At 48.6% G+C, this 26,701-nt stretch overlaps 1 protein-coding gene across 1 annotated transcript in view; it reads left to right on the forward strand.

Moving 5' to 3' along the window:
- SLIT3 (slit guidance ligand 3) overlaps nt 1-19,577 on the forward strand; it is a 597,085-nt gene extending 577,508 nt beyond the window's left edge. The window contains exons 31-36 of the mRNA XM_045999729.1: nt 561-801; nt 2,318-2,448; nt 10,642-10,796; nt 12,000-12,285; nt 13,022-13,227; nt 14,924-19,577. Of these exons, the coding sequence (XP_045855685.1) occupies nt 561-801; nt 2,318-2,448; nt 10,642-10,796; nt 12,000-12,285; nt 13,022-13,227; nt 14,924-15,159 (1,255 nt within the window). The 3' untranslated portion in view covers nt 15,160-19,577. The remainder of the gene's footprint in view (nt 1-560; nt 802-2,317; nt 2,449-10,641; nt 10,797-11,999; nt 12,286-13,021; nt 13,228-14,923) is intronic.
- The last annotated feature ends 7,124 nt before the right edge of the window (nt 19,578-26,701 follow it).

Genomic DNA, 26,701 nt, shown 5'->3' on the forward strand with positions numbered 1-26,701 from the left:
ACTTTTAATCTTGCAAAACTGAAACTACATGCATTAAACACTAACTGCCCACTCCCCCTCCCTACGGCCCCTGGTAACCACCATTCTACTTTCTGACCCCATAAATCTGACCGCTCTAAGTACCTCATGTGAGTGGAACATATAGTATTTGCATTTTTGTGACTGCTTCATTTCACATCCTCGAGGTTCATCCACTTTGTAACAGGTGCCAGAATGTCCTTTCTTAAGGCTGAAATAATATTCCATTGTACATGTGTGCCACCTTTGTTTGGCCATTCACCTGTTGATGGGTGAGAATCTGTGCTTTAAACAAATTTATGCCAGAAGAGTCTGATGACACTGAAATTTGGGGGCTCTCATCCAACCATATTGTAAAAATGGGGAAATGGGGGCTTCGAGAAGGAAAAGGGCTTACCCCAGTTAGTGGGAGGGCTGGAACAAGCCCCAGTTCCCATCTTTCTTTCCTCTCTGTTAGTGGCCCTTTGGACAAAGTAACTCTGATTGTCTCCTCTCACGGTCCACCCCTCATCCCTCCTCCATCTTCTCTCCCCTCCTCCCAGCGGGCTCCTCTGTGAGCAGCCCCCACCCATGGTCCTGCTTCAGACCAGTCCCTGTGACCAGTATGAGTGCCAGAATGGGGCCCAGTGCATCGTGGTACAGCAGGAACCCACCTGTCGCTGCCCCCCAGGCTTCGCTGGCCCGAGGTGCGAGAAGCTCATCACCGTCAACTTTGTGGGCAAAGACTCCTACGTGGAACTAGCCTCCGCCAAGGTCCGGCCCCAGGCCAACATCTCCCTACAGGTGCGCCTCACCCCAGCATGCCCCCAAGCTCCGACCATTCTGAGAACCACCACTGTTCTTAGGACAAGTCCTGACTGGCTGCACCGCAAATGGCAGCCCCCATTCCCAGCCACATCCATTCATTTACCTAGAAAATAGTCACTCAAATATTGTATGTCAGGCACTGTGCTGACAATGGGGATTTGATGGTGGGCAAGACAGACAGAGCCCCTTGTCCAGAGTAAGATGACAAACAGAGGGCCGGTGCCAGCCCTGGGTGTTGTGAGAGTGCATGGGTGCTCCCATGAACCACAGAGACACAGCAAAGGGATGCAGGCCAGCCTGTGGCCCCCGCCACATGGCACTGACTAGGGCCCTGCTCTCCTTTTGCTTATGGCCGCACTGGCCCAGCTTTAAGCTTATGGCAAAAATATTTATTCAACACAGATCTGTTGAGTGCCTTTGTGTCCAGGCCCCTTGCAGGTGGTGGGGCTGCAGAAACGCACAACGTTAGACTGCCTTGGCTTTTGGAGCACCCAGTGCAGCGGGCAGGCCTCTGAGATGAGGGTTGACCCTGGGCACTCACAAGGAGGCGGCTCTGGCTATCATCCGCCTCTCCTGCATTCTCCTCCTTGCCCTCCTGCCTTCTCCTCTCTGTCCCACCGACCCAGGCATCTGAATATTGGGTCCCAGTTAGCCCAGTGCCACAGACATCCAGAGGTCCCGTCAGACCAGCTGCTCCGTTTCCAGTCCTTCAGGCTGCACTTGTGCTAGGTGGTAGGAGCGGACAGGCTGGTCAGAGGATCCCATCCCTGCAGCACGGTACCCTCTGGGCAGCAGCCTCTGAAACCAGGAGTTCTCAGCCCTGGCACCACATTAGAATCACCTGGAGAACTCCTAAAATTATCTTTGCCTGGGTCCCGCCCCACAGAGATTCATCTGGAGTTGATTTGGGGTAAAGCCTAGACACAGGTGTTTTTAAAAATTCCCCAGATGACTCTTAACACAGTGCCTCGTTCATAGTAAACACTGAATGCAATGGTCATTGTTAGCATTTTGTTCATGATTATCATCATACTTTATACAGAGAGACCGAGGCCCTGAGGGGAGCAAGGATTTGGGTGGGATCCCATTGTATGTTGGTGGGAGAGGCAATTAGAACTCAAGGGTCCTGACCCACCTCCAACACCGGCACACACAATAAAATACATGATTATATATTACATAAATTATATGTTATATATGTGTATATGTATATATATCTTATACATAATAATCTAATGTTTCTGTACATAAATAAAGTGGCACATAGTGGGTCCTCAGTAAATAGTTACTGAATTGAATTGCTCCATCAGCACTTGCTGGAGGGTAAGTATCAGCGCTCTAGAAAACTCCCCCACTAGACAGAGGAGGAAAGGGGGATGTGGATTCAGATCTGGGGTTCATCCAGAAGATGCCGCCTGGAAGAGGTCTCTGTGAGGGCGGGGTTGGGGAGGCTAGGCCTCAGGGGAGCCCTAACCCACATGCCTCTTTCCAGGTGGCCACGGACAAGGACAACGGCATCCTTCTCTACAAGGGAGACAATGACCCCCTGGCGCTGGAGCTGTACCAGGGCCACGTGAGGCTTGTCTATGACAGTCTGAGCTCCCCACCCACCACGGTGTACAGGTAAGAACCACAGCGCCACGCGCCAAGGCACGAGCCCTGTGAGGAGACGCCAGGGCCCGCTCTGAAGCCGCTCCTCCCTGCCCGCCCCTCGCTCCCCCCCAACTTTCCCCAGCTCGGAGCTGCGGGCGGGGGGAGGGGCGATGCTGGAGGAAGAGGCAGGACAGGAAGGCTGACCCCCGCGGGGAGATGACACCTCATTACCATAAGATAAATGGCCAGCTGGCTACTGTGCAGGAGCGCATGCGCCAATGGGGAAGAGGCTGCTTAATGAGCTGCCCTTTTCAAAATGTCATCCTAATCTTTTATTAGTTTAGGAAAGAAAACAGGGGGAGATTAGCTTGCAACTCAAGGGGAAGACATCCCAGAGCACGAGGGAGCAGGACTCTTCTTAAGTGACTTTCAAACTGTTCTGAAGGATGGTTTTTCCCTAAACTTGTCTTTCCAACAGTCACCCTGATTTTTCCGTCAAAGTATAAAAATACCGCACGTCAGCTGTCCTGTTCCATAGCAGGCTGCCTTACATCAGCTTTTAAATCCGCGCCCTCTTTCCTTTTAGCTTCATCTCAAGTCGTCTCATTGGTGAAATCACAGATATGCTAGTTCAGTGTTAGGTTTTTTTTCTACTCCTCAGTAAAATAAATACTAAGCTAATAAATTATTTGTTACATTTTTGTAATTATTACAAAAATCACCATTAAAATGAGAAATGCTTGCGTTCCACCTAAAATCACATAAAAACTGTCAGTGGCGGGAGAGCCATTTCTTGGGGGAAAGCACGCGTATGAGAGAGACCACATCTGGAGGCCAGCCTTCCCCTCTAGAAGCAGGCGCACGGTCACTGGGACTGGGGACGGGTAGCAGTTTACAGACCTTTTTCCCAGGAGCTGAGTCACTTATGCAGTCACAACTTTATACTGAAATCAAAATATTAAAAACGCAGAAGCAAAACTGTCCCACGGGGCTGAGAGGGAGCAGTTTCTTCCCTCATACTCACTGTCATGAAGGCCCCCCAAACAACTCCCAACAAGCCCAGTTGAAAACCATTGGTTTAAACCAGTGGTTCTCAAAGTGGGGTTCCAGAGCAGCAGCAGCCAGGAACTTGACATGCCCATTTTCAGACCTCACCCCACACCTACCGACAAGCTCTGGGCTAGGGCCCAGCCATCAGTTTTAAGGAGCCTCCAGGTGATTCGATGCACAAGTCTGAGAAGTGGCAGCTTACACAGGAAGCGTTCCTGGAGGAAGAGCCTTTTGTGACAGGTCTTGAAGAAAGGGTGGAGTTTACGTGAGCAGGGAGAGCAGGTGGGCCAGCAGGCCGGGAGAAGAGCAATGACGAGCCTAAGGGACAGTACAAAGGGCTGGACCAGACAGAAGGTGCACAGCAGAGGGTGGGTGGAGGGAACCCCAGGTAGGTTAGGATGGTGGGCTACAATGGACACCAGGAGAAGAAACTCACCTCAATGGCCTCAAGAGTTCCCTAGAGTTGGGGCCTCCCAACGTCTGTGTTCTTGGAGCCACTGGTCATGGTCATGGACCTGTGGTGTCAGACACATCTGAAAGCCTATAAAATGGGTTTGTTTCCAAACGGTCTTCTCTGTGGCAGGGCTGATGGTGCCCCAGTAAAGTGCTCTTTCACATACTCTGGAAACGTCTCTTTCCTCCCCTGTGCACTGTGCATAATTGCAGGATGCATTTTGGGGGGTGCTGAGGGCTGGGGGTGCGAAGGTGCTTGGCAAACTGAGCCTTGACGTGGGCATGTCGCAGACAGAAGGTGCTGCAGAAGAAAGTTTCAGGAGAAGTTGGGCTCTGTCCAGAGCTGGGAGCCCATGCCCCACACTGACATGAACTGTTGCAGGGTGATGTTGTCGGTGAGAATGCTGGAACCCTTTGCTAATGCCTGACTCGGGATGTGAGGAATGAAATGGGAAGCTAGAGAATTCTCTCCTATAGCCCTCGTCAGGGAGCCAGCGGGCTGAGGGTTAGTGCAGGGCCCCGGGAGACCCCAGGCTCTTTCTCTTACCCCCGGGACAAACCCAATAAAGGATGCCCATGCCTAGGTCTGTGTGCCAAGCCTAGGGACAGACCCTTAGTGTCCTGCCACTCACAGTCCTAAAGGACTCAAGTCTCCAGAAATCCTGTATCTAAAATGGGTTTGTTTCTAGGCTTCTCGGAGGCAGCACCCACCGTGCCCCAGCAGTGTGTTCTTTCACTCAGTAAACATCTCCCAGGTGCCTTATGTGGGCCGGGTCTTGGACAAGGTATGGGGGACACAGAGTTAAACAAAACACAGTCCAGAAAAGAAGGCAGGTGTAGAAACAAGCAATAGTCACAGAGGCAGAAATAAATAGGTCTCCCAGAAGACACTGATACATGCTATGGGACATCGAAGGAGCAGACATTTCTGTTCAGAGAACCAGGGAAGGCTCCCTGGAGGAAGAGGTAACATTTGAGCTCAGGCTGGAGCTGGGGCTGACAAGCATTTCCACAGGCAGAGAAGTGAGAAGGCCCTGGGCAGGGGGAGATCCCGTCAGTATGTACAGAAGCCATGCTTAGTGGCTGGGGTTAATGGAGAGCACAGAGTCACTGTGGTGACCTCTGGCCACCTAGGAAGGCCTCCTCAGCCTCAGGGCCAAGGTGACAAACCAAAGCTGATTTAATCAGGGGAATTGGTAGCTTGCAAAATTCTGCCCACTGAGGCCCCATGGACAGTCCCCAGAGTGAGAATGAGAAGTTAGCACCCCCCAGCAGGGATTTGCAGGCCTGGAGCAGCTGCCTTCTGGGCCACCTTCATGGGGGTGCCTGATTTTTTTCATCTGCCCAGCTGTAGTCACAGGTGGGGGTGCTGTACTTCAAGGTCCTACCCCGGGCTCCAGGGCAAACACACAGTAAAGCCTGTCTGAGCCCCTACCTGCCCCAGAATGGGAACAGGCTGCACTGTTGCTGAGTTCTGAGACTTGTCAGAGGGAATCCAGGCAGTATTTCCTACCAGCGAGGCCAAGGGGCCAAGTAAGGTAACAGATTTGGGAAAGCTGACTGTGGTAGCCTGGAGACCAGAGGCTTTGTCCAAAGGGACCGCTGACCTCAGCTCAGCAGATGCTGCCATGTGGGAATGCAGGTCATTAAGAGAAGCTAGAAACCCGGGCTTTCTATGTGCAATAGCTCAGTGTTTAAGTGTGGGCCACAAGACAACTCTGGTTAGCCCACAGTGCAGGCTCCCTGAGTCTTAATTACCACAGTCCCATCCACTGCCAACGTCTTTTTCTCCCTCGCCCCTCCCCACAAGTCCCGGGCAAGCGTCATCACTCTTATTTTAGGGATGAGCTGCGTGATGCTCAGATGAAGTCTTTGGCCCCGTAGCACAGAAGCTAGTAAAGTGGCAGAGCAGAGATTCAAACCCAGGTCAGGTTCCCACCAGAACCCACTTTTCCACCATGCTGAGGCATGATGGCCAGGGCAAGAGAGAGAGAGAGAAAGACCATGCAGCCACAGTCCAGGAGTTGGGGGCCAGGGGAGGGGGCTGGTGTCGCTGCCATGTGGTCTTTATGTCTCAGGCTACCACTTAACAGAAATCCCGGGATGATTTGGTCCTGTGAGACTCTATCGCCACCTAGTGGCCACAACTCAGCATCCAGGTGAACATGCCCAGTACCTGGAGGAAGGATGATTCATTTCACGGTGGAGTAGGGTCCTCTGGCTTAGGATCCTGGGTTTCAGTCTTGCCTCCACCACTCTCACTTTAAGACTGTGAGCTGGACACCTTAAGTCTCTGAGCCTTAGGCCTCTTATCTCTAAAATGGAAAAAAACATTGTACCTCCCCTGTGGGGGTTATTAGGGTTAAATGAGAGAATGCAGGTCAAGTGCTTAGCACAGAGTATCACAGAACATGTGCCTGCTATTGGTATTAAAAGCAGAAGAGGGGGCGCCTGGGTGGCTCAGTCAGTTAATCGTCTGACTCTTGATCTCAGCTCAGGTTTCTATCTCAGCTCGGGTCTTGATCTCAGGGTTGTGAGTCCAACTTGGCAAGAAGCCTACTTTTAAAAAGGGGGAGGAAGGGAGGAAGGAAGGTTGGATGAAGGAAGGAAGGGAGGGAAGAAGGGAGGAGGAAGGAAGTGGGGGAGAGATGGAGGGAAGGAAGGAAGGAAAGAAGAAAGGGAGGAGGGAAGGAGGGAGGAAGGAAGAGAACTTGAAGTGTCCTCATGCCATTCCCAGACAGGAGCCACCCAGAGAGCTCTGACACATCCAGTGCTGTCCACCTCCCACGTGATGCTGGTTCATCTGGCCCAGTGGATACTGAGGAAGACTCTCAGAGCCCGGTTGTCTCCCCTGTAATCCCTACATCTCTCTCCAGGAGACTAATTATGGGGCTTGGAACCTTAGTAGGATCCTTTCTTTTAGAGTTAACAGCAGATAGTTTTGGGTTGCTTTGGGGGGTTTTTGTCTGTTTTACCCCAACCTTTTTTCTTAGAGCATCAGAGCCATTTTTCTCATTTACTTCAAGGGCCAAGATTAGCAAAGGAAAAAACAGTGAGAAGAAATGGAGCCATCCTGATTTATGAGATGGTGGTGGATAATCAGAGCCTGCAGCACCACCTACCCCAAACCTCCAGGGACCTGCAGTCTGAAAATCACTGGCTTTAGGCATCACCTCCAGGAGACCCTAACAGAGATGTACCAGGAAGGCATCCTATTAACCCAGGAGCCCCTATTGGCACAGGTTATGGGAGGTTTGGATTTGGAACAAGTCCTGACTTTGAACCTCACTTCTCCCACCTCCTACCAGTGTGTCCTTGGTCAAGTTATTTAGGTTCCCTCCCTGTAAAATGGGGCTCATGAGTGGCTTCCTCAGAGATGGTTATTAGCCAGCGGAAACAGAAACCCAAAGCCTGGGCAGCTAGAAGGTAGAAGAGCTCTTCTAGGGTCCACGAACCTGCTCCCCGACTTGGTCCCTCCTGCCACACCCAACTCCAAGCCCAGGGTCAGGGTGGAGGAGATCATCATTCTACCTTTGCTTGCTAAGTATCAGGAACCATGTGCTGTCCATCAGAGCATGGCGAGGTCGACCTCCGTGCCATCGCTGGAGTGTGGAAATGGAACCTCGGGTCTACAGAGTGGTGGGATTTGCCCAGGGTACCTCAGTTGGAAGGCCCGTGTGAGAACAGATCTCTCCAACACCCGAGCAGGAACTAGCAGAAGTTCATATATAGCTGGAGGAAGGGGCCTGCCTAGGACTCCCCTTGTGGGAATCAGAGGAGGCCCTCCACAGACCCGAACGGCTGGGGCACTGGGGACCCTAGCAGTTACTCGGGGCGGGAGGGGTGGCCTTACGTCCTCTCTGCTCCTGCGGCTCCTACCAAACCACTGTCTCCAGCCTGGGGCCCTCAGCGAGGGCTTGCCAGGGCCTGGGCCAGCACATGGAGCCCAGGAAGGAAGCAAGCAACAGGCTTGGCGCTCGTGGCCAGGAAGGGGTTAGTGGTGTGTGTTTGTTCACTGTGTCTGTGTGTTTATAACAGCTGCCTCAGACTCCCTGAATTTTAGTCAGAAGGAAATGCCAAGACCACCCAACCAGAGCTGTGGCCTCTCTACAGCCTCGTCTCTTGACAGGTGGCTGCCCAGCGTTAGTCACGCGGCTCGGGGATGGGGAGCTCATTCGGGACAGCGTCAGTTTACCAGACGGTCTGGGGACACAGCTGCATGTTCTTGCATGTATGTTTAAAAGCTGCGTTAGGACTCCAGGTCAGAAGCTTATAGTTTCCACACACCGGCCTCATCCCCACCCCCCACCACCACCACCACCACCATCAACTCGTCTGCAGGAGCACGGGTCTCAGCCTTTTCCTCAGCTCACTACTTAGAGCAGTTAGAAGCTGCTGGAATAGAACAGCTCTATCTTCTTTTGACTTCCTGACTCCCCGTCACAAATGAGATCCTCCAGTGAACTCTTAGCTACCACTCCACCTCTGTTGCCCTATTTCTTGACCTACCCGTACTCTGACATATTTGTCGTTTGGTTTGGAGGGAAGGCTGAGGAAACATGAGCTCTGTGAGTGTCTGTCCTGTTTGCCACTGATCCCTAGCACCTGAGACAGTGTGGCTCGGAGCAGACATCCAGCGAGTGCGAGACGGACGGCTGGAAGGGTAGATGATGGATGGAGGATGGATGGATGGGAGAGAAGAGAATGGTCATGATGGGTTTGGGAGGGTCCTGCACCCCTGCATGTCCCCCTCAACCAGCACTTTCTCCCAGAGATCAGCAGCATGAGAGCAGGAGTCGCTAGTTTGCAGGCAATGGTGGGTTCCTGCTGCTGTTAGCAGACCAGCCAACACTACTGATGATGGTCACATTTTCCCAGTGATTTACAGTCTATAAGGCACCTTCAGGTCCCTCCTCTGATTCGTTCATCACGCTAATTCTGTCAGGTTGTCCTCCCCCTTTTACAGTGAGGAGACTGAGACCAGAGGGGTTCTGAGTTGTCATGGGGCCGCCAAGGAAGGGGCTAGGACAGACTCTGCTTTCTCCACTCCACCCCATGTGAGCCTCTCTTCCCCCAAGTATTTTCCTCACCTCTCTGCTGAAACTCCCTTCAGTCGAAAAGGGCTGAGGAGGCAGCTGAACTCTGCCCTATCAGTCAGATGGCGGTGGTGCATGCGGAGGTTCCCTCTCCACTTGAGGGCTCAGAGAAGGAGTATGGTATTTCCAAATGCCTGTCACCTGCACTCACGTCTCCCTCCCAGCCCCGGCCAAGGATCGAATAGCAGAAAGAGCAGAAGTTTGGGGTCAAAAGTTTTGCCTATGCATTTTCTTTTTGGAACTTATTAGCTGGATGGCTTCAGACAAATCCTTTCACCTCTCTGGGCCTCATTGGTCTGATCTGTGAAATGGGGTATCTGATGCCACTTGACAGAATGATGGTGAGGGTCCAAAAAGAGCAGAGAGCCATGCAGCACGATGCCTGGCTCTTGCACCTCCCTCATGAGCCCTCACTGAGGGCTGTTGGGACTGAGGGAGGCAACGCGGGAAACGAACGTATGTGTGGGCTTTGAAGCTAGACGGACCTCATTGTACAGTCCTGCTCTAGTTATGGGGGCCTAGGAGCATTATTTGACCTCCCTGACCTTCTGTCTCCTTGTCTTTTTAAAAAGATTTTAACTATCTATTTATCTATTTATTTATGAGGGGGGGCAGAGAGATTACCTATGGCAGGAGCAGAGGGAGAAGCAGACTCTGTGCCGAGCAGGGAGCCTGATGCAGTGCTTGGTCCCAGGACACTGATGAGATCATGACCTGAACCGAAGGCAGACACTTAACCAACTGAGCACCCCCAGGCACCCCTCTTTCCTCGTCTCTGTAATGCTGTAAACATGTGAAGCAGTGTCGTGCGATGTTACTAATCCACTTATGGTCAGCATACTGGAGGCGCAGGAGATGAATTAGATGGCACAAACTATTGAGAGCCTTTGTTTTTCATATGTACTAGGAAAACTGTAAATCACCCTGAAATATTCTTTTCATGGGCAGGAGTTCTTAGAACAATGCTAGCTTTATATCCTTACTGATGCTTATGGGGGAAATGGAGCAACTGAAGAAAAACATGTTAATAATGGTCCTAGTGGCATGCCATTTGCTTAACTCTGTAAAATTCTAGAAAGAAATGCAAATAATATAACTGAATGCACGACATGGCCGTAGACTGACTCTTGTCCTGGAAGGGGAAAAAATGCTATAAGGATGCTACTGGATCCACTGAAAAATTAAAATCCAGCCTGAGTAGATACAAGTATGTTACCAATGTTAAATTTACCAAAGTTGAAAATTGCAGTTTGCTTCCGTAGGAGAATATCCATGTCCTTAGGAAATGCACACTGAGACATTTGGGGATAAGGGAAAGGTATGTAACTTTTAAGGATTCAGAGTGTATATATGTATATACATCTATGTGTATGCATGTCTATGGAGACAGATGGGTATGGAGACAGAAAATTCATGATAAAGCAAGTGGGGCTAATAGGAGAATCTATGGGTTTAAGAAGTATTCTCTGTACTGTTTCTACTTTTGCAACTTATTTAAGTTTGAAGTTATTTCCAAATGAAAAATAAAACAAAATGCTAGGAATGCTGGCCAAGTTCATGGGCCAGTGCCTGGCTGTGGGAGGCACCCAGCAAACCTGATTCTCGCCTCTTCTCTCCTGCCCAGTGTGGAGACCGTGAATGATGGGCAGTTTCACAGTGTGGAGCTGGTGATGCTAAACCAGACCCTGAACCTGGTAGTGGATAAAGGAGTCCCCAAGAGCCTGGGAAAGCTCCAGAAGCAGCCGGCAGTAGGCATCAACAGCCCCCTCTACCTCGGAGGTAAGGACCTTTTCCCCTCCCATCCCCATCACCTCCACCTCCCACCCACCCTCTGTGCTTGGGCCCCCACCCCGGCCTACTGGCCTACTGGCCGGGGTTCCCCTGATCTCACCATCCACTGCCAAAGCATATCAGGAAAGGCTTCCTGGAGGTAGTGACGACCAAGCTGATTACCCTAAAGGGTAAATAAGCAGATCATGGTGAGGAGAAGGAGAGAATATAGGCTCCTTCTAGGGAACTACAAGTGGTTCAGGAGACAAAGATGATGGAAATGGTGGGAAAAGGTGAAGATGGAAAGGGGTGGGAGGAGATGGGAGGTCAAATCCAGGCCCTGCTATCCAGACTTCAGGTCACATTCCCTCTGCTCTGCCACCACGTCAAACACTGTGAGGCTCAGGTGACATATGTAGTACACGTTTGAGATGAAGGTCATACAAGGCCAAAAAGGAAGTAGCCATCTGTCTGGCAGAGCCTGGGCCTGAAATGCAGCCCAGGGCCTGTAATTCTCAAAGGGTTATGTGCAAAAGAAAAAAAAAAGTCACCAGAGCGGCTTGTTCAACAAAGAGATTCCCAAGGCCTCCCTGCCAAGGAGACCCCTCCAGAAGGCTCAGGAATCTGTACTGTTAACAGCTGATCCAGGTGCCAGGGGCCCAGAGAAAGCCTTCCATCAAGAGCAGCCCCAGAAGGGACCCAGTTTCTCCCCCACTGGAGATCCCCAAGTTCCACAGAGCAAGGCTGCTCCCCAAAACCCCTTATCTCCCAAACTCTAGCTCTCCTACCCTATGTTCTGTGGGGCCGTGACAAGGGGCAGGGGAGGTCTGGTGGGAACATCAGAGGAATGGGATACACCCTCTGTCCCCTGCCTGGAGCAGGTGGTCCTCCTCTGTCCAGCAGGTGTGGCCCAGTGGCAAGCCAGACCTTCTTTTTCTAAAGAAGTTTGAAATAAGGGTTTTGGGGGGAAATTTTCTCTACTTAAAATGATGGCAGCAAATTCACGTTTTTTAAAGAGTTAAGTACAGGACAAAGGCTAGGAGCCCTTGTGTGGCTATGGGCCCAGGTTTTGGTCCATTCCTTCCATCTGAACCGCAGATGCTGAGAGCTGTGAGCACTCAACTCTGAGCACCCAGAGCCCTCCTTCGTGCTCAGAGGGGCTGGTGGGCAGGGGAGGGTCTTCAGGCAGCTGTCCTGGCACCCCTCCCACAGGCATCCCCACCTCCACGGGCCTCTCGGCCCTGCGCCAGGGCACAGACCGGCCGCTGGGCGGCTTCCACGGCTGCATCCATGAGGTGCGCATCAACAACGAGCTGCAAGACTTCAAGGCCCTCCCGCCACAGGCCCTGGGAGTGTCCCCGGGTTGCAAGTCCTGCACCGTGTGCAAGCATGGCCTGTGCCGCTCCGTGGAGAAGGACAGCGTGGTGTGCGAGTGCCACCCGGGCTGGACCGGCCCGCTGTGCGACCAGGAAGTCCGGGACCCCTGTCTGGGCCACAGGTCAGTGCCCTGCGAGCCCGGGCTCCCCACATGGACTCAGTCCCTGCCTGTAGCCCTTCCCTGCCCAAGAAGCGGCACTGAGGAAAGCTGGAAGGACTGTGGTCAGTCGGTCCCCAGAACCCATGTCAGTGTGACTGCTCAAGCGGGCAAGAGCTCACACAGCCAACAGCAGGTCCCCCTAGAGACAGTGTGTGAGCACCTTGCTGAGAGCACCTATCTCCGTCAAGTGGAATGACGAGTTTCAGCATCAGTTTCTCCATCTCAGAGATGTGGGTAAGACTATGTGCAGCATCGGAGCCGCAGAGGAGAGGGGATTGTAGAAGTTAAGAATGATGTCAGGTGTAAAGTACTTATCCCCATGCCTGGCACCGCTGCGGGTGGGTGGGAGGTGCTGGGGGGAGGGGGGTGTGCACTAGTGACAATGTTATCAATTAAGATGCCAGAGCAATTACAACATTTAGAGAATGCTTAGCTGCTTCAGAGCAAGGACCTGCCACTTGGAGAGGGGAGTTGGCAAGCCAGCCAGCCTCGTAGCCACAGCTGGCAGCTGACTTGGCACGATCTGAGCCTCCAGCAGGTCGGATGATGCTGCTCAGCCCGAGCTAGCAGAGGGCAGACTATGGGATGGAGAAGACCTATGAGGACCCGCTCTGAGCCTGGGCCTTGGCTGTGGTGGACAGAGAAAACCTCTGCAGTGCTCTGCCTTCCCCTTTCTCATTCTGTCCTCTGCCAACAGCTGCAACCACGGGAAATGTGTGCCAACCGGGACCTCGTACGTGTGCAAGTGTGCAGAAGGCTACAGCGGGGCCACGTGTGATCACAAGAATGACTCCAACGCCTGCTCTGCCTTCAAGTGTCACCAGGGGCAGTGCCATTTCTCCGATCGAGGGGAGCCCTTCTGCCTGTGCCAGCCTGGCTTTAGTGGGGAGCACTGCGAGCAAGGTGGGTTCACTGTGCGCAGGGGAGGGGGACCGGAGGCAGCCACGGGAGGCAGAGCTAGACTATAGATCTATAGATCCAGACTGCCAACAGTCCAGTTCCAGCCCAGAGGCTGCATGCTCTTGTACCTTCATCTTAAAATGGGGGAACACCGTCCCTCTCTGAAGCAGTTGTCCACTGCTGTGTAACTAGCCCCACAACCCCAGGGATCCAAGCCCTCCTCCTTCCCCTCCTCCGTGACCTTGACCCGTGGAGTTTGTTCATTTTGAAATAAGCTCAAAAACAGGAAAATTAAAACTGAACTGTATTAAAATTCAAATCTACCTCCCCCAGAAGGGCTTTTTTTCCTGCATGGAAAAAAAAGAAGTCGTCTTCCTCCCTGGGCCCAGATTCCTAGGCAGACCCCTCGGTCTCTAAAGGACTCTCACATTTATACCTAGTTGCAATACTATTCTCAACCAAAACAGACCAGGTTTTGAAATTTTTTATTAAGTAATATATTTTGAAATAATCTGAGATTTAACAGAAAATTTGTCAAAAATAGCATTCACACTCCCCAATGACCATATTGGCACATGGGCTCTCGCCCACCACCCCACATTGTACACAGGCACTAACATGTAATTTTTTTTTAAATTATGAGCTTGTTACATCATGCTTACCAAAATTCATTAAAATGAATAGAACCCTTTCTCATTCAGGCTCCTCTGAGGCTCGTAACCTGTGAAGCAGTAGGAGGAACAGGGAAATGGTTCACTGTCTTCCAGACGAGGAGAGTGGCTCAGGGATGATCAGTGTCTTGATCAGGCTGCAGGGCTAGGGATCTAAGCTCCTCCTTCTCCTCAGGGCTTTGCTTTAGACCTCCTCCCAGTGTCCACACAGAGTATGGCAGGGCGTGGAAGATTCAGGCCGCTCTCAGGGCTCATTAACGCCTCATTCAGCTCCTCACTCCACGGCAGGTACCGAGACACAGCCCTGGGCTACATCCAACGTCTTGCCCTGTTCAGTTCTGTAGCCCCCATCTCAGTTTATCCTTACCACACATTCACTTCGGGGATGAGAGAATTAGTGTCTCAACTCTATACCAGTGGGCACTGGGCGAAACTAGAGACTTCCTGGTTTTCGGCAAAGCTAGAAATCCCAGTATTTAATTGATCTTGTGGGTTTTTTTTTTTTTTTTTCTCATTTTATTTATTTTTTCAGCGTAACAGTATTCATTCTTTTTGCACAACACCCAGTGCTCCATGCAAAACGTGCCCTCCCCATTACCCACCACCTGTTCCCCCAACCTCCCACCCCTGACCCTTCAAAACCCTCAGGTTTTTAATGGTGACCTTTAATTTGGTTTCTAAGTCTAGGTGGCACAATCAAAATCTGAGGCCAGGATTTAGCCCATAGCCTACTCCTTGGCCACATCTACTGTGGTGTTTGAGTTCCTTGAAGGAAAGGACAGAGCCTGCTTTTGTCACCAGGAAATGCTCAGGCCTTAGTTGTAAATCTAGCAGCAAGGCAGGCCCAGAAGAAGCACTCCGTATTTGTGCAACAGCTGCATGGGTTCGTGGACAGGCAGGTGGAAGGACACGTGAAGAAGTACAAAGGGTCTTCAGGCCACCAATGTTCGTCGACAGCCGGCCCAGGAATGGCCCCTGGCCGGTCATCTGTACCCAGGCCCTGACCTTACCTCTTCTGCCCTCTGCAGAGAACCCATGCTTGGGGGAGGTGGTCCGAGAGGTGATCCGCCGCCAGAAGGGCTATGCCTCGTGTGCCACGGCCTCCAAAGTGCCCATCATGGAATGTCGTGGGGGCTGTGGGCCCCAGTGCTGTCAACCCACCCGCAGCAAGCGGCGGAAATACGTCTTCCAGTGCACCGACGGCTCCTCGTTTGTCGAGGAGGTGGAGAGACACCTCGAGTGCGGCTGCCGCCCATGTTCCTAAGGCCGACTGCCCACCTGCCCCCCCACCACTCAGACTCCAGCTTCGTGGGGCTGGGACAGCCATGTGGGACCCCCTTGAGATTCGAGGTGAAGAAGTAGAAGCTGGAGAGAAAGCAGAAGAAGAGAATATTAAGTATATTGTAAAATAAACAAAAAATAGAACTTATTTTTATTATGGAAAGTGACTATTTTCATCTTTTATTATATAAATATCACACCATCTGAGTATATGTACCATATAGTGAGTTATTTTTACCAAGTCCTGTGTATTTGTTGTGGTTTTTATAAACAGCTGTTAAAAATTTTAAGAAAAAAGACTAATAAAAATGTTTTAAAACAAAAGGATAAGAATAAAGAAGTGATAGCCTGTCCGAGGAGAAAGAAGGAAGTTTATGCTGATGAAACAGTATCGTGTCAGCAGAAACCAAGACCTGCTTACTGAGCTCAGGAAAAGGAATGATAAGAGGAAGAGAAGGAAAAGATTTTTCTTTGTTTCTTCTTACTTTTAATGACTCTCTTTTTCTTCCCTAAAAGCACCCAGCTTTTAAGTCCTGATTGCCGAAGGCCATCCTTCCAGGAAAAGCCGCTGCACCCTGGCCACCTCCGCCTCACAGTCGCTGCCCCCACCTGCCCCAGGCCACCAGCAGGTTCTGAAACTTCCTGCAGACCCCTCTCCTCCCTCCTGGCTGGCCCTCCCTGCCACTACAGGGTTGTTGGAAACTCTGCCACAGGCTTCATCTGAGCCTGCTTTGCCAAATTTTAAAACACCGCCTCTTTCCCTGCCCCTCTCCAGGTGAGTCAATGGAAGGGGTCAATGACATCTCCTCAGGCCCCAACCACTGGCCCTTCCTTTGAAAGTTCTGAACCATCCTCTTCTCTCCAGCCCATCTCTCATTGGAAGGCAGGACTAGGGGAGCAGGCAGCCAGGGCTAGGGGGATGAGGAAGGCCAGGAACCCAGCCTGCCCACAGCCCTGGTAGATGTCCAACTCTGGAAACTGCTGGGAGGATCTGGCTATGGGACAAACAAGCCTCTGCCACCTGATCCTCCAGGCCACCCTCATAAGCTGTCATCACAATGCCCTGCCCATCTGCAACACTTTCCAACACATATCAGTACTTCACCTGTTTTCATCTGTGCCATCCCTGCTCTGTGCAATTCCTGCTTCCATAAGAAGGGTAAAGCCATATGGCCCCATTTCACAAACAATGAAACACGCCTCTTTCAAACTCTGTATCTGGCCTGAAGCTATATATCTGATAAGTAGAAAAGTCAGACTCAAAGCTCTGGGTTCCTTCTCTAAATAGTGTAAACATAAGAAATTTACAGGTAGTTCATCAGACAAGCCCTACCAGGAAAAGAAAGTAGATGTTCTTTACTACTATTTTTCCTGCTTGTGTTCAAGTCTGGTTCTGTTCCCCCAGTATCCAGAAAGCTTCTAGACAGAGTTATATATCAGGGAATGTGAGCAAAGGCAGCTCACCCAGTGGAGATTTGCCCGTCTCTCAGCTCCCTCAGACTAGTACAGACTGCTCAGGGGCTCAGCTGCTCAGCTGCTCGGCCCAATGCCTTGTCTCTCGCTCATCCCTCCTGCCCCTTGGGAGCCTCCCCTGCAGAAGTATGAGGGAGGGTGATGTGGAACTCAGAGGACCTTCCAGCATGGAGTTTCCCCAGAGGAGCCTAATGGTTCTGTGAGGACCAACAGTAGGCCAAAAAGTTCAAGAATCAAGAGGGAGGCAGAAAAGGAAGATGGAAGAGCACAAGGCAAGTGGCAAACAAGGAGGGAAGGAGAAAAGGAAAGAAGGGATGGTGGTGGGGGGGGGTGCGGGGAAGAAGAAAGGGATGACCAGGAGGAGGGGAAAGGAGGGAGAAATAAGATGGAGGAACTTACTTTAAAATGTGTGTACTAATATACATTATGTTCCAGGGACTTAATGTACTTTATGGTGGATGTGCTTCTAATATTAACAGATTCACTTAGTACTTACTACATTATATATCAGATACCATTCTAATATATAAATAATACATATTCTCAAAACAACCCTGTAGTAAAGACATTACAACCCATATTACAGTTGAGAAAGTTGAGGCACAGAGGAGTTAAGGAGCTTGCATAAGAACAGATGCCCAATAAGTTATAGGGCCAAGATTTGGGCCCAGTTTGCCAAACTCCAGCAGTTCCTCCTCATGGGAGGGCAACAACTGCCTGTAAGGATCCTACAGTCCAGGGCAAAACCCATCATGGGACAACTGCTTTATTATAGGAGGAGTTTTCCTCATGGCAGTATAAATAAGGGAAGTCTCCGTCCAGACTAGGAAATCTCCAATCCCGGGTCTTCAAGGATGAATAGGAGTTTGCCGGGGCAGGGGGTGGGATGGTTAGAAAGGGAGTTGAACTTTCCAGGGAATGACTATTAGAAAGCAGTGAAAGAGGGCAAAGACCCAGTATGGGAAACAGAGGTCCAGGCTGGCAGGAGTGTGGGATGCACATCAAGGAGTAGGAATCAGTGAGGTAGACGTTAAGGCAAGGGTTCAAGCAGTCAGAGCCATGTATGGCAGGCTAGAACACAGGGACCCAGCAGGGTTTTTAAGCAGGGGACTAGTGAGACAAGGTCTGTTTTAGGAAGAGAATTGGTGGCAAAGATGAGACAGTCTTGGAAGAGGAGAGAGCACTCTGCCACCCAAAATGGCTCTGGGGGCTTCCCAGTTGTTCACTTGAGTTTGTTGTAGCTAAACAATGCTGATTTCCAGATAGGTCCCAAAAGTCTTTGCGGTAGTTCCAGAGTCCTGAAAGAGGTATCCTGAGATCTCCCCAGTACCCTTCCCCATCCCTCATGCCTTCAGTCCACCTCACACAGGTAAACCCTAGGCTTATTCTACCACCAACACTCCCAGCTAGCCTCTCTCCATGTGACATGAAGCCTACTCAGCCTGCCATCTTGAGAGCCATGCCCCAGGGTCCCTGACTTGCTAGGAAGACTTGACAGGCTGCCAGCTTTCCCTCTGCCACCCCCAAGGAATGCAAGCCTTGCCTCTGCCAGCCATGCCCTGCACCTACTCCCGAGCCCAGCTGCAGTCAGCCAGGGTCTTAGTGGGGCTTGAGGGTAATTTTGACACTTCCCCTCCATTTTACAAGCCCTGATTTTATGAAATGCCTAATCCAAGATTAAGAAAATTCTCCCCAAAAGGAAGTTTCTCTAACAAACGCAAATTAAAATGTTATTTCAACAGCTAAATTCTAGTGCCCCAGAGCAGGAAGAGGTCAGTCAGATAACTTGCATGCTTAAAAGTGTGGTTCAGTGTTTACGTGTGGGACGGGCATATGTGAAAGGGGGCTTGGGCTTGGTTTCCTCCTGAGCAGGATTCAGGGGAAGGGAGAATCCCTTTGACTCAATCAAGGGACCCTAAAATGGTTATGAGATGATGTATTTAAAAGTTCTTTTTGTAAAGTGTAAACTAAAAACCTTTCATGTAAGCTGTTACTGCTATGGTTGTTGCTGTGATTGACATGCCAACAGGCCCCATGGAGAAGATGGCTTTGTGTTTTCAATTTCAGAAGGGAACTGGAGTCTGATGCTTCAGAAAGAGGACAGGACAAGGGAAAGAGGGGCAAGGAAAGAGAGGGATATTTCCTAGGGCCAGAGAAAGAGGAAATCCCCAAGAATGACCCTTAGGAACCTGGGAATGGCCAGGAAGGGGACGGAGCTAACCTCGCCTTCCACCAGATACAAAGCTACCATCAGATTGAGCCCTATGGCCAAGCAACCCCCCCACCGCCTTTGCTGGGAGGAGAAGCCTCTAGCCTAAGTAAACCTGCCCCTCAAAACTCACAGGTATCAGAGCTGAAGGAATCCCTGGTGAGGGATAAACCTGAGAATCAGAGAAAGGGAGTGTCTAAACCAGAGACCAAGATCATCCAACAAATTAACACCAGAGGCAGAACAGACTCAAGTGTCTAGCCAGGCCATCATTCTTCCTGCTTCTCCACTGTGAGCACAGGAAGAGTGAAGGTTGAGACAGACCCTGTGATACCTTCTAGGTGGCCAAAAAAGTATCCGTCCCACACAACAGATGGGTGATGGCTGGGAAGCTGGGGCAGTGCCTGGTTTGGGGGCACTTATCCAAATGTTCCAGTGTGAATTAGACGGTACCAAAGGAAACACTTGGGGGAAGTGGGTGAGAGATGCCCCCTAGCCAGAACAAGCAAAGACAGAGTAGGGCACTTGGCAAAGCTTATTTCTCTAATTCCACAATAGGTTCTAAGGGGAAAAAAAACAAAAAACAAAAAAAAACTTTTAAGATGGTTTTTATAAAACAATGTTATAGTGCCACTTCACCATTATGGGATAAATAATGTGCATTTTTTGATTCAACAGACTGTCATTATCTGATATCATTAAAATAAATGAATGAGTCACAGGAGAGCTGAGCTATGTGATGTTCTTGTGAATACCATAAACTCAGCCCTTCTCCCTGGTGTGTGTGTTAATTTTATTCCTGACCTTCACTCCCTGGGGCAAAGATTACTACATTCATGGGGTTTGGACAAGTCTGGTGTGGAGTTAGTGAAAACAATTGGTTTCCTGAAACATGAAGTGGGGAAAACAGGATTCAGAGGTCTCGAGAGAAATGGGGGAGAAGGCCCAACACATGGCTTGAGGTCTGCAGGTCTATGATTTGTATGGTCACAGACTGGGTGCTAAGGGGTACAGGGGAAGAAGCCACTCCAGGGCAGAGAACATTCAGTAAGATGTGGAAGAAGACTGGTCCTGGGCACTCCAATGCCTAATTACACCCCCTCTTTTATTCATTCCTTCCCAAGCATTTATTCAACATTTACTATGTGCCAGTCCTCATCTAGGCATTGAGGACAACACAAATATGATCAAGACAAAGTCCTTGTTCTCCTGGAACTTAACTTTTAATTGAGTGTCAAACAAATAAGCAAGTAAAGACATCATATAATATTAAACACACACACATATATACAGACACCCGAGTTGACAGGACCAAATAGCTGGGGGTACTTTCCATGGTGAAGTCAAGGAAAGCCTCTCTGAAGAACTGGGACCTGGGGGCAGGTGAAGTACCAAGAAACGGAAGGAGGAAGCCTGACCCCACAGCACTCACTAGATAACTGGCCCCATGCAGGTAGAATCTGAGCGAGAGCCCAAGCATCTTAGGAGGCCAGAGGCAAGGACATGGGTGAGCAAGTGCAATGAGTGGGCTTGCAGGTGAGGGCAGAACTCACCCCTCACCTTCCCAGCCCCGAGGAATCCTTGGGAGCTCACAGCCTTTCTAAACGAAGAATGCCATGGGTCTGGAGGCCACCACCAGCTGACTGAAGGTCACTTTTGCAGATAGCCCTGTAGCTCCATGAAAAACACCACTGGGAGCAAGACAATGGTGAGCAGCAGATGCACCAAGTGTTGGAAAAGTGCCCAGGCCTGTCGTTCCTTCTTCCCCTGGTATTTCCTGAGCAAGACATGGCCACACAGGCCGGGGTGGGAGGCACTGAGCCTCCATCAAGATGCCCTTAATATTAGCTTCAAAGCTTTCTGTGTCAAAGAATCTGAGATGGAAGCAGGGAGTAGATTTTGTGCTGATGCCTCCTAGACCAGGCTGCCTAGGCATCCCTGCCAAGAGAAGCTGCTGGCCAGAAACCAACAGCCTCCACTTTCCAAGCTTAGACCAAGTAGCCCCTTCTCCCAGGGGCTACTTGGGATCCTGTCAAATTCCCTTCTGTGTCAACTGCAGAGTTTCTCAACTGGGAGAGATTTTGCCACCAAAGGAGGCATGTGGCAATGCCTAAAGACAGTTCTGATTGTTTGACTAGGGCAGGGGGAGCACCTGGCATCTAGTGGGAGGCCAAGAATGCTGTGAGCATGCACAAGACAGCCTCCACAACAAAGCAGCACCCTGCCAAGGAAGGGATCAGTAGTCTTAAGATTGAGAAACCCTGTCTGGGACTACTCAGATCCTTCCTGCAAGACCTGAATGGAATCATTTATGAATGAAGAAGAGGGTGAAAGTGCTCAATAGGCAATGAATAGTGGCCTCCTCAGGTGAACCTGGTCCCTTGGTGCAAATACACAGCAGGCTGGTAGTCTGTCCTTGTATTTAGAACACAATTATTGATGGGAAATGGGCTGTGACATTTCCGGCAATGAGATGCCACCATCATGCTTCCTTTGCCACTCTGTCCTTACCCAATCATGGCAAATGGGTGCAGAACAATGGATTATGGGCTTGTTATGCTTAGGTGACAGATATAAAATATGGTGGGGCAGGGGGCATTCATCTTTGGACGTGCCACTGGCAAAATAAATAAGATTTTTTTTAAATGAGGTTTCTATTTCCTGGAACTTTACCCTTCAGCTAGGCTCCTGCAGGAAGAACGGTGAAAGTTACCAAATCAAAACATGAGGACTGTGGATGTGTCTATGGAATGTCAAAGGTGAGTGCAGAAAGTATAGGTCAAAAGTCATAAGCAGCCCAACTCTAAGATGGGGCAAGGGATGTTGGACGAACTCCAAGTAATGATGGCAGGATTAACTCATTGTCAGAGTACCTTGCTCACTCAAAATCATCTTGGAAATTGCTGCAGGGATAGGAGAGGCTCTCGGCACCTGACCAGAGCTCTGTAAATAGACCTTGTAAATGTCCATGTTTGCAGGGGTACTAGAGGTGAGGCAGCCTTGAGAGCAGGAGAGGAAGGTCTAAATGGTAAGTGAGAAAGGTCTAGGTGATAAGTAAGCAGGCCTCCATCTGGCTCCAACTCCACTAGCCCTAAAGAGCTCCACATTCTCTCCCCTATTTGACTGTTTGACTTTGGAAATATCACTGTGAGATTCAGTTTCCCCTTCTAAAAATCGAGGACGGCAATACATCTGAGGATGGCATAAATCTCTAATAACTGTAAGTGGCGCAGCACCTGGGTGGCTCATTGGGTTAAGGCCTCTGCCTTCGGCTCGGGTCATGATCCCAGAGTGCTGGGATCGAGCCCCGCATCGGGCTCTCTGCTCAGCAGGGAGCCTGCTTCCCCTTCTCTCTCTGCCTCTCTGCCTACTTGTGATCTCTGTCTGTCAAATAAATAAATAAAGTCTTTTAAAAATATGTATATAAGTGGCAAAAAGCAATTCAAATTAAGCCACAAGAAGAATATGTTGGCTCAAGTCATTGGAACATCTAAGATAGTTCTCACTTCATCAGATGGAGATGTGCATATCCTAGAGCTCATACAAGGTCATAAGGGCTCTGGGTCTCTCACACATACTTGGCTTTCTTCTGCATGGGCTTCATTCTCAAGAAGGCCCTCCTGGGGAGTTGGCAAAGTGACTCTCAGCCATTGCACAATGAAAGTAGTACATACTACTAATTCCAAGTCCAGGAGAAAAGGGCTTTTTTCCAATAATCCAAGCAGAGTCACTGCCTCTGATGGGCCTGGATTCAGGCAAATATCCACCACCGAACCAGACATTATGGGCAAAAGAATAAGATTCATTCATTGGCCAAGCCTGTATCACATGACCATCCCTGGAGCCAGAAACAGGTAGTCGAAGGTGAAAACAAGTGTTTCCCCAAAGAAAATAAGTAATAGATGTTGGGTGGGCAAAAATGGCATATAGAAACTACTCACCACAAGGAATTATTTAGAAGAAGATTTAAAGGATTTAGAAGATTTTTTTTTAATTTAAGAAATCTAAGAAGTTTTAAAAATTATTTAGGGATGCCTGGGTGGCTCGGTTGGTTAAATGTCTGCCTTCAGCTCAGGTCATGATCCCAGGGTCCTGGGATGGAGTCCGACATAGGGCTCCTTGCTCAGCAGGGAGCCTGCCTCTCCCTTTGCCTGATGTTCCCTCTGCTTGTGTTCTCTCTGACAAATAAATAAAATCTTATAAAAAAATATTTTAAAAACGACAAGTTCCAGTTCAAGGTGGCAACACAGGAAGGATCCTGAACTCATCGCTTCCCATAGACAACAAATCTACAACTACATATGCAACAGTTTCTACAGAAAGAAACCTAAGAACTCATTGACCCACTCCTTCACTTTGGGTGAACCAGAAAAAACCCACATCAAAACCAATAAGGAAAGGCCAAGACACAATCTGATCATAAATGCTACCCCTTGGCACAGAGACCTACAATCAGAGGCAAACTAATAACCCTGAGTTTCTCACTGAGGAGTGAAGGGTTTGAATCCCACATCTGGCACCTCAATTTTTAAGACCTGCACTTGAGAAGTGAGCCCCCAAAACATCCAGCTTTGAAAACAAACAGGGCTTGTATCCCTAAGACCCACAAAGCTATAGCAAACTGAGGAACAGTTCTTAAAAGGCTCTTACCTGAGGATTCACCCACCCCAGAATACAGGACAGAGGCAGGAAAGCAACCAGTTTTTCTGTATCTGAAGCTTATCTTAAAGCACCCACCTAAAGGGCATGCATCTGATTTACCACACATAAAGGGCCTACTAATATACTCTCCAAAGACAGAGGCCAGTAGATGCTATCTTTGCCCTCTCCTGTATCCAGTTCAGCAGTATCTACTGGAAAAGAGCTGGTGTACCCATCTGGCACCCCGGTTTTGTGGCTGCCACCCAGGGAACAACTCGACCACATGACTCTGGTGGCCCGTGGGGCTTACACACATTGGTAAAGACTTCTGCACTGGCTACACTCCATAGCACAGTGGGGAGGTAACAGACTGAGGTACTCAGGGTTTCTACAAAAAAGGCCAATTACTTTATTAACTTCAGCCTCAGGGACCAGCGCTAATTAAACACACACCTAAGAGCTGACTACAATCCTCTACAGAGACCCTGGAGGAAAGGTGCTATCTTCACACTCTCCTCTGTGTGCTTCAGACTACTGGTTGTCTTCCAGAAAGGAGCTTGTGCACATGCCAGGTGCCCTGTCTTTTTGTGGCTGCCACCCAGGGGATGACCTATGGTCTCCCCTGGCTCAGGTGGCCAGCAGGGCTGATACTATCAAAGTGCTAAAAGTAAGAAAACTGCCAACAAGGGTGCCTGGCTGGCTCAGTCGGAAGAGCAAGTGACTCTTGATCTCAGAGTCATGTGTTCAAATGCCATGGTGAGGGTAGAGATTACATAGGTAAATAAAGTATTTTTAAAAAAAGAAAACCTGCCAGCCAAGAATACTCTACACAGAAAAGCTATTCTTCAGAACTGGAGAAATAAAGTTTTCCAGGTAAGCAAAAGCTAAACGGAATTCACTACCATTAGACTGACTTTACAAAAATGTTAAAGAACCTCTCTAAGTGGGAAATAAAGGGTACTAACTAGTAACAGTCAAACATATGAAAGTATAAATTTCATTGTTAAGGGTGAATATAGGGAACTCAAAATAATCTGATGTTGTAAAGACGGTGGGTTAATAACATAAATTAGTAGGAAGGTTAAAAGGCAAAAGGAATTTTAAAAACCCTAAAACTATAATAAATAGATACACAAGATTTAAAAAATGTAAATTGTGACATCAAAACCATAAAACATGGGGGCAGCAGGGAATAAATATGTGTAGCTTTAGAATGTATTCAAACTTTTTTAAAAGATTTTATTTATTTATTTGAGAGACAGAGAGAGATCACAAGTAGGCAGAGAGGCAGGCAGATAGAGAGCGGGAAGCAGGCTCCCCTCTGAGCAGAGAGCCTGATGTGGGGCTTGATCCCAGGACCCTGAGATCATGACCTGAGCTGAAGGCAGAGGTTGAACCCACTGAGCCACCCAGGTACCCCTTCAAACTTTATTTTCTTTTTTAAGATTTTATTTGAGGGAGAGAGAGTGAGTGAATGAGAGCATGGCAGGTGAGGGAGGGTCAGAGGGAGAAGCAGACTTCCCATGGAGAAGGGAGTCCAGGATCATGACTTTAGTTAGCCAAAGGCAGATGCTTAACTGAGTGAACCACCCAGGGGTTGAAACTTAAACTATAAATCATTTTATATAAACCTCAGGGTAACCAGAACAAAAACCTATAGTAGACAGAAAGAAGTTAAAGGAATCTAAGTATAATGTTACAGAAAAATCATCAAATCACAAAAGGAAGAGAGCATGAGAAAAAGGAATTACAAAACAGCCAAAAAACAATTATCAAAACACCAGCAGGTATCAATAATTACTTTACATATAAATGGACTAAATTCTCTGACCAAAAGACAGAATGGCTGAATGAATAATAATAATTTTTTTAAATCCCATCTATACATGTCCATGAGAAACTCACTTCAGATGTAAAGACACACACAGACAATGCAGGAATAGAAAAAGATGTTCCAAGCTAATGAAAACCAAAAGAAAGCTAGAGTAGCTATACTTCTAACTAGACTAAGACTTTAGACAAAGACTAATAAGAGACAAAGGAAAGTCATTATACAATGAAAAGGGGGTATATCAAACAAGAAGATCTAACATTTGTATTTCTGCACAAAACACCGGAGCATCTAAACATACAAAGCAAATATTAACAGACGTAGCGGGAGAAAAAGTTAACAGCACATTAATGACTGGGGACTTTAATACCTCACTTTCATCAATGGATAGATCATTCAGAGAGAATAAATCAGAAAACATCGGCCTAAAATGACACCTTAGACCAAATGGACTTAACAGACATACAGAACATTCCATCCATAAAGCAACAGAATATATATTCTACTAAAGAACACATGAAACATTCTTCTGAACAGGTCACAGTTTAGGCCACAAAACAAGTCTTAATAAATTTTTAAAAGACTGAAATTACATCAAGCATCTTCTCCAACCTCAGTGGTATGAAACTAGAATCAATTATAAGAAGAAAATTAAATTTCCAAATCTAGAAATTAAACATGCTACTGAACAACCAATAGGCCACTAGAATTCTAAGAAATCAAAAAATACCTTCAAACATATGAAATTGAAAATATAACATGCCAAGACTTAAAGATACAGTGAAAGCAGTTCTGAGAGGGAAGGTCATGGCAATAAATGCCTACATTAAGAAATAAGAAAGATTTCAAATAAACTTTTACACCACAAGCTAGGAAAAGAAAAGTCAAGCCCAACACTAGTAGAAAAAAGAAAATAAAGATCAGAGCAGAAATAAATGCTATAGAAACAAACAAACAAACAAATAAACAAAAAAAAACAATAAAATGTATTAAACTAAGAGCTGGTTTGTTTGTTTTTTTTAAGATAAACAAAATGGGCTACCTTTAGCTAGACTCACCAAGAGAAAGACCATGGACTCAAAATGAGAAATGAAAGAGGGGATGTTACAACTGATACCACAGACATACAAAGGATCACAAGAGGCTACTGTGAACAATTATAAGCCAACAAATTGAACAACCTAAAAGAAACAGTTCAAATCCTGGAAATGTACAACCAACAAGGACTGTAACAAGAAATAGAAAATTTTAACAGACCATGAATGACTAGTAAGGAGACTGAATCAGTAATCAAAAACCTCCCAACAGACAAAAGTCCAAGCCAAAATAATGTCATTGGTAAATTCTACCAAACACTTAAAAATAGCAGCA

The sequence above is a fragment of the Meles meles genome, chromosome 3 (assembly GCF_922984935.1).
Source record: "Meles meles chromosome 3, mMelMel3.1 paternal haplotype, whole genome shotgun sequence".
Taxonomy (NCBI): Eukaryota; Metazoa; Chordata; class Mammalia; order Carnivora; family Mustelidae; genus Meles; species Meles meles.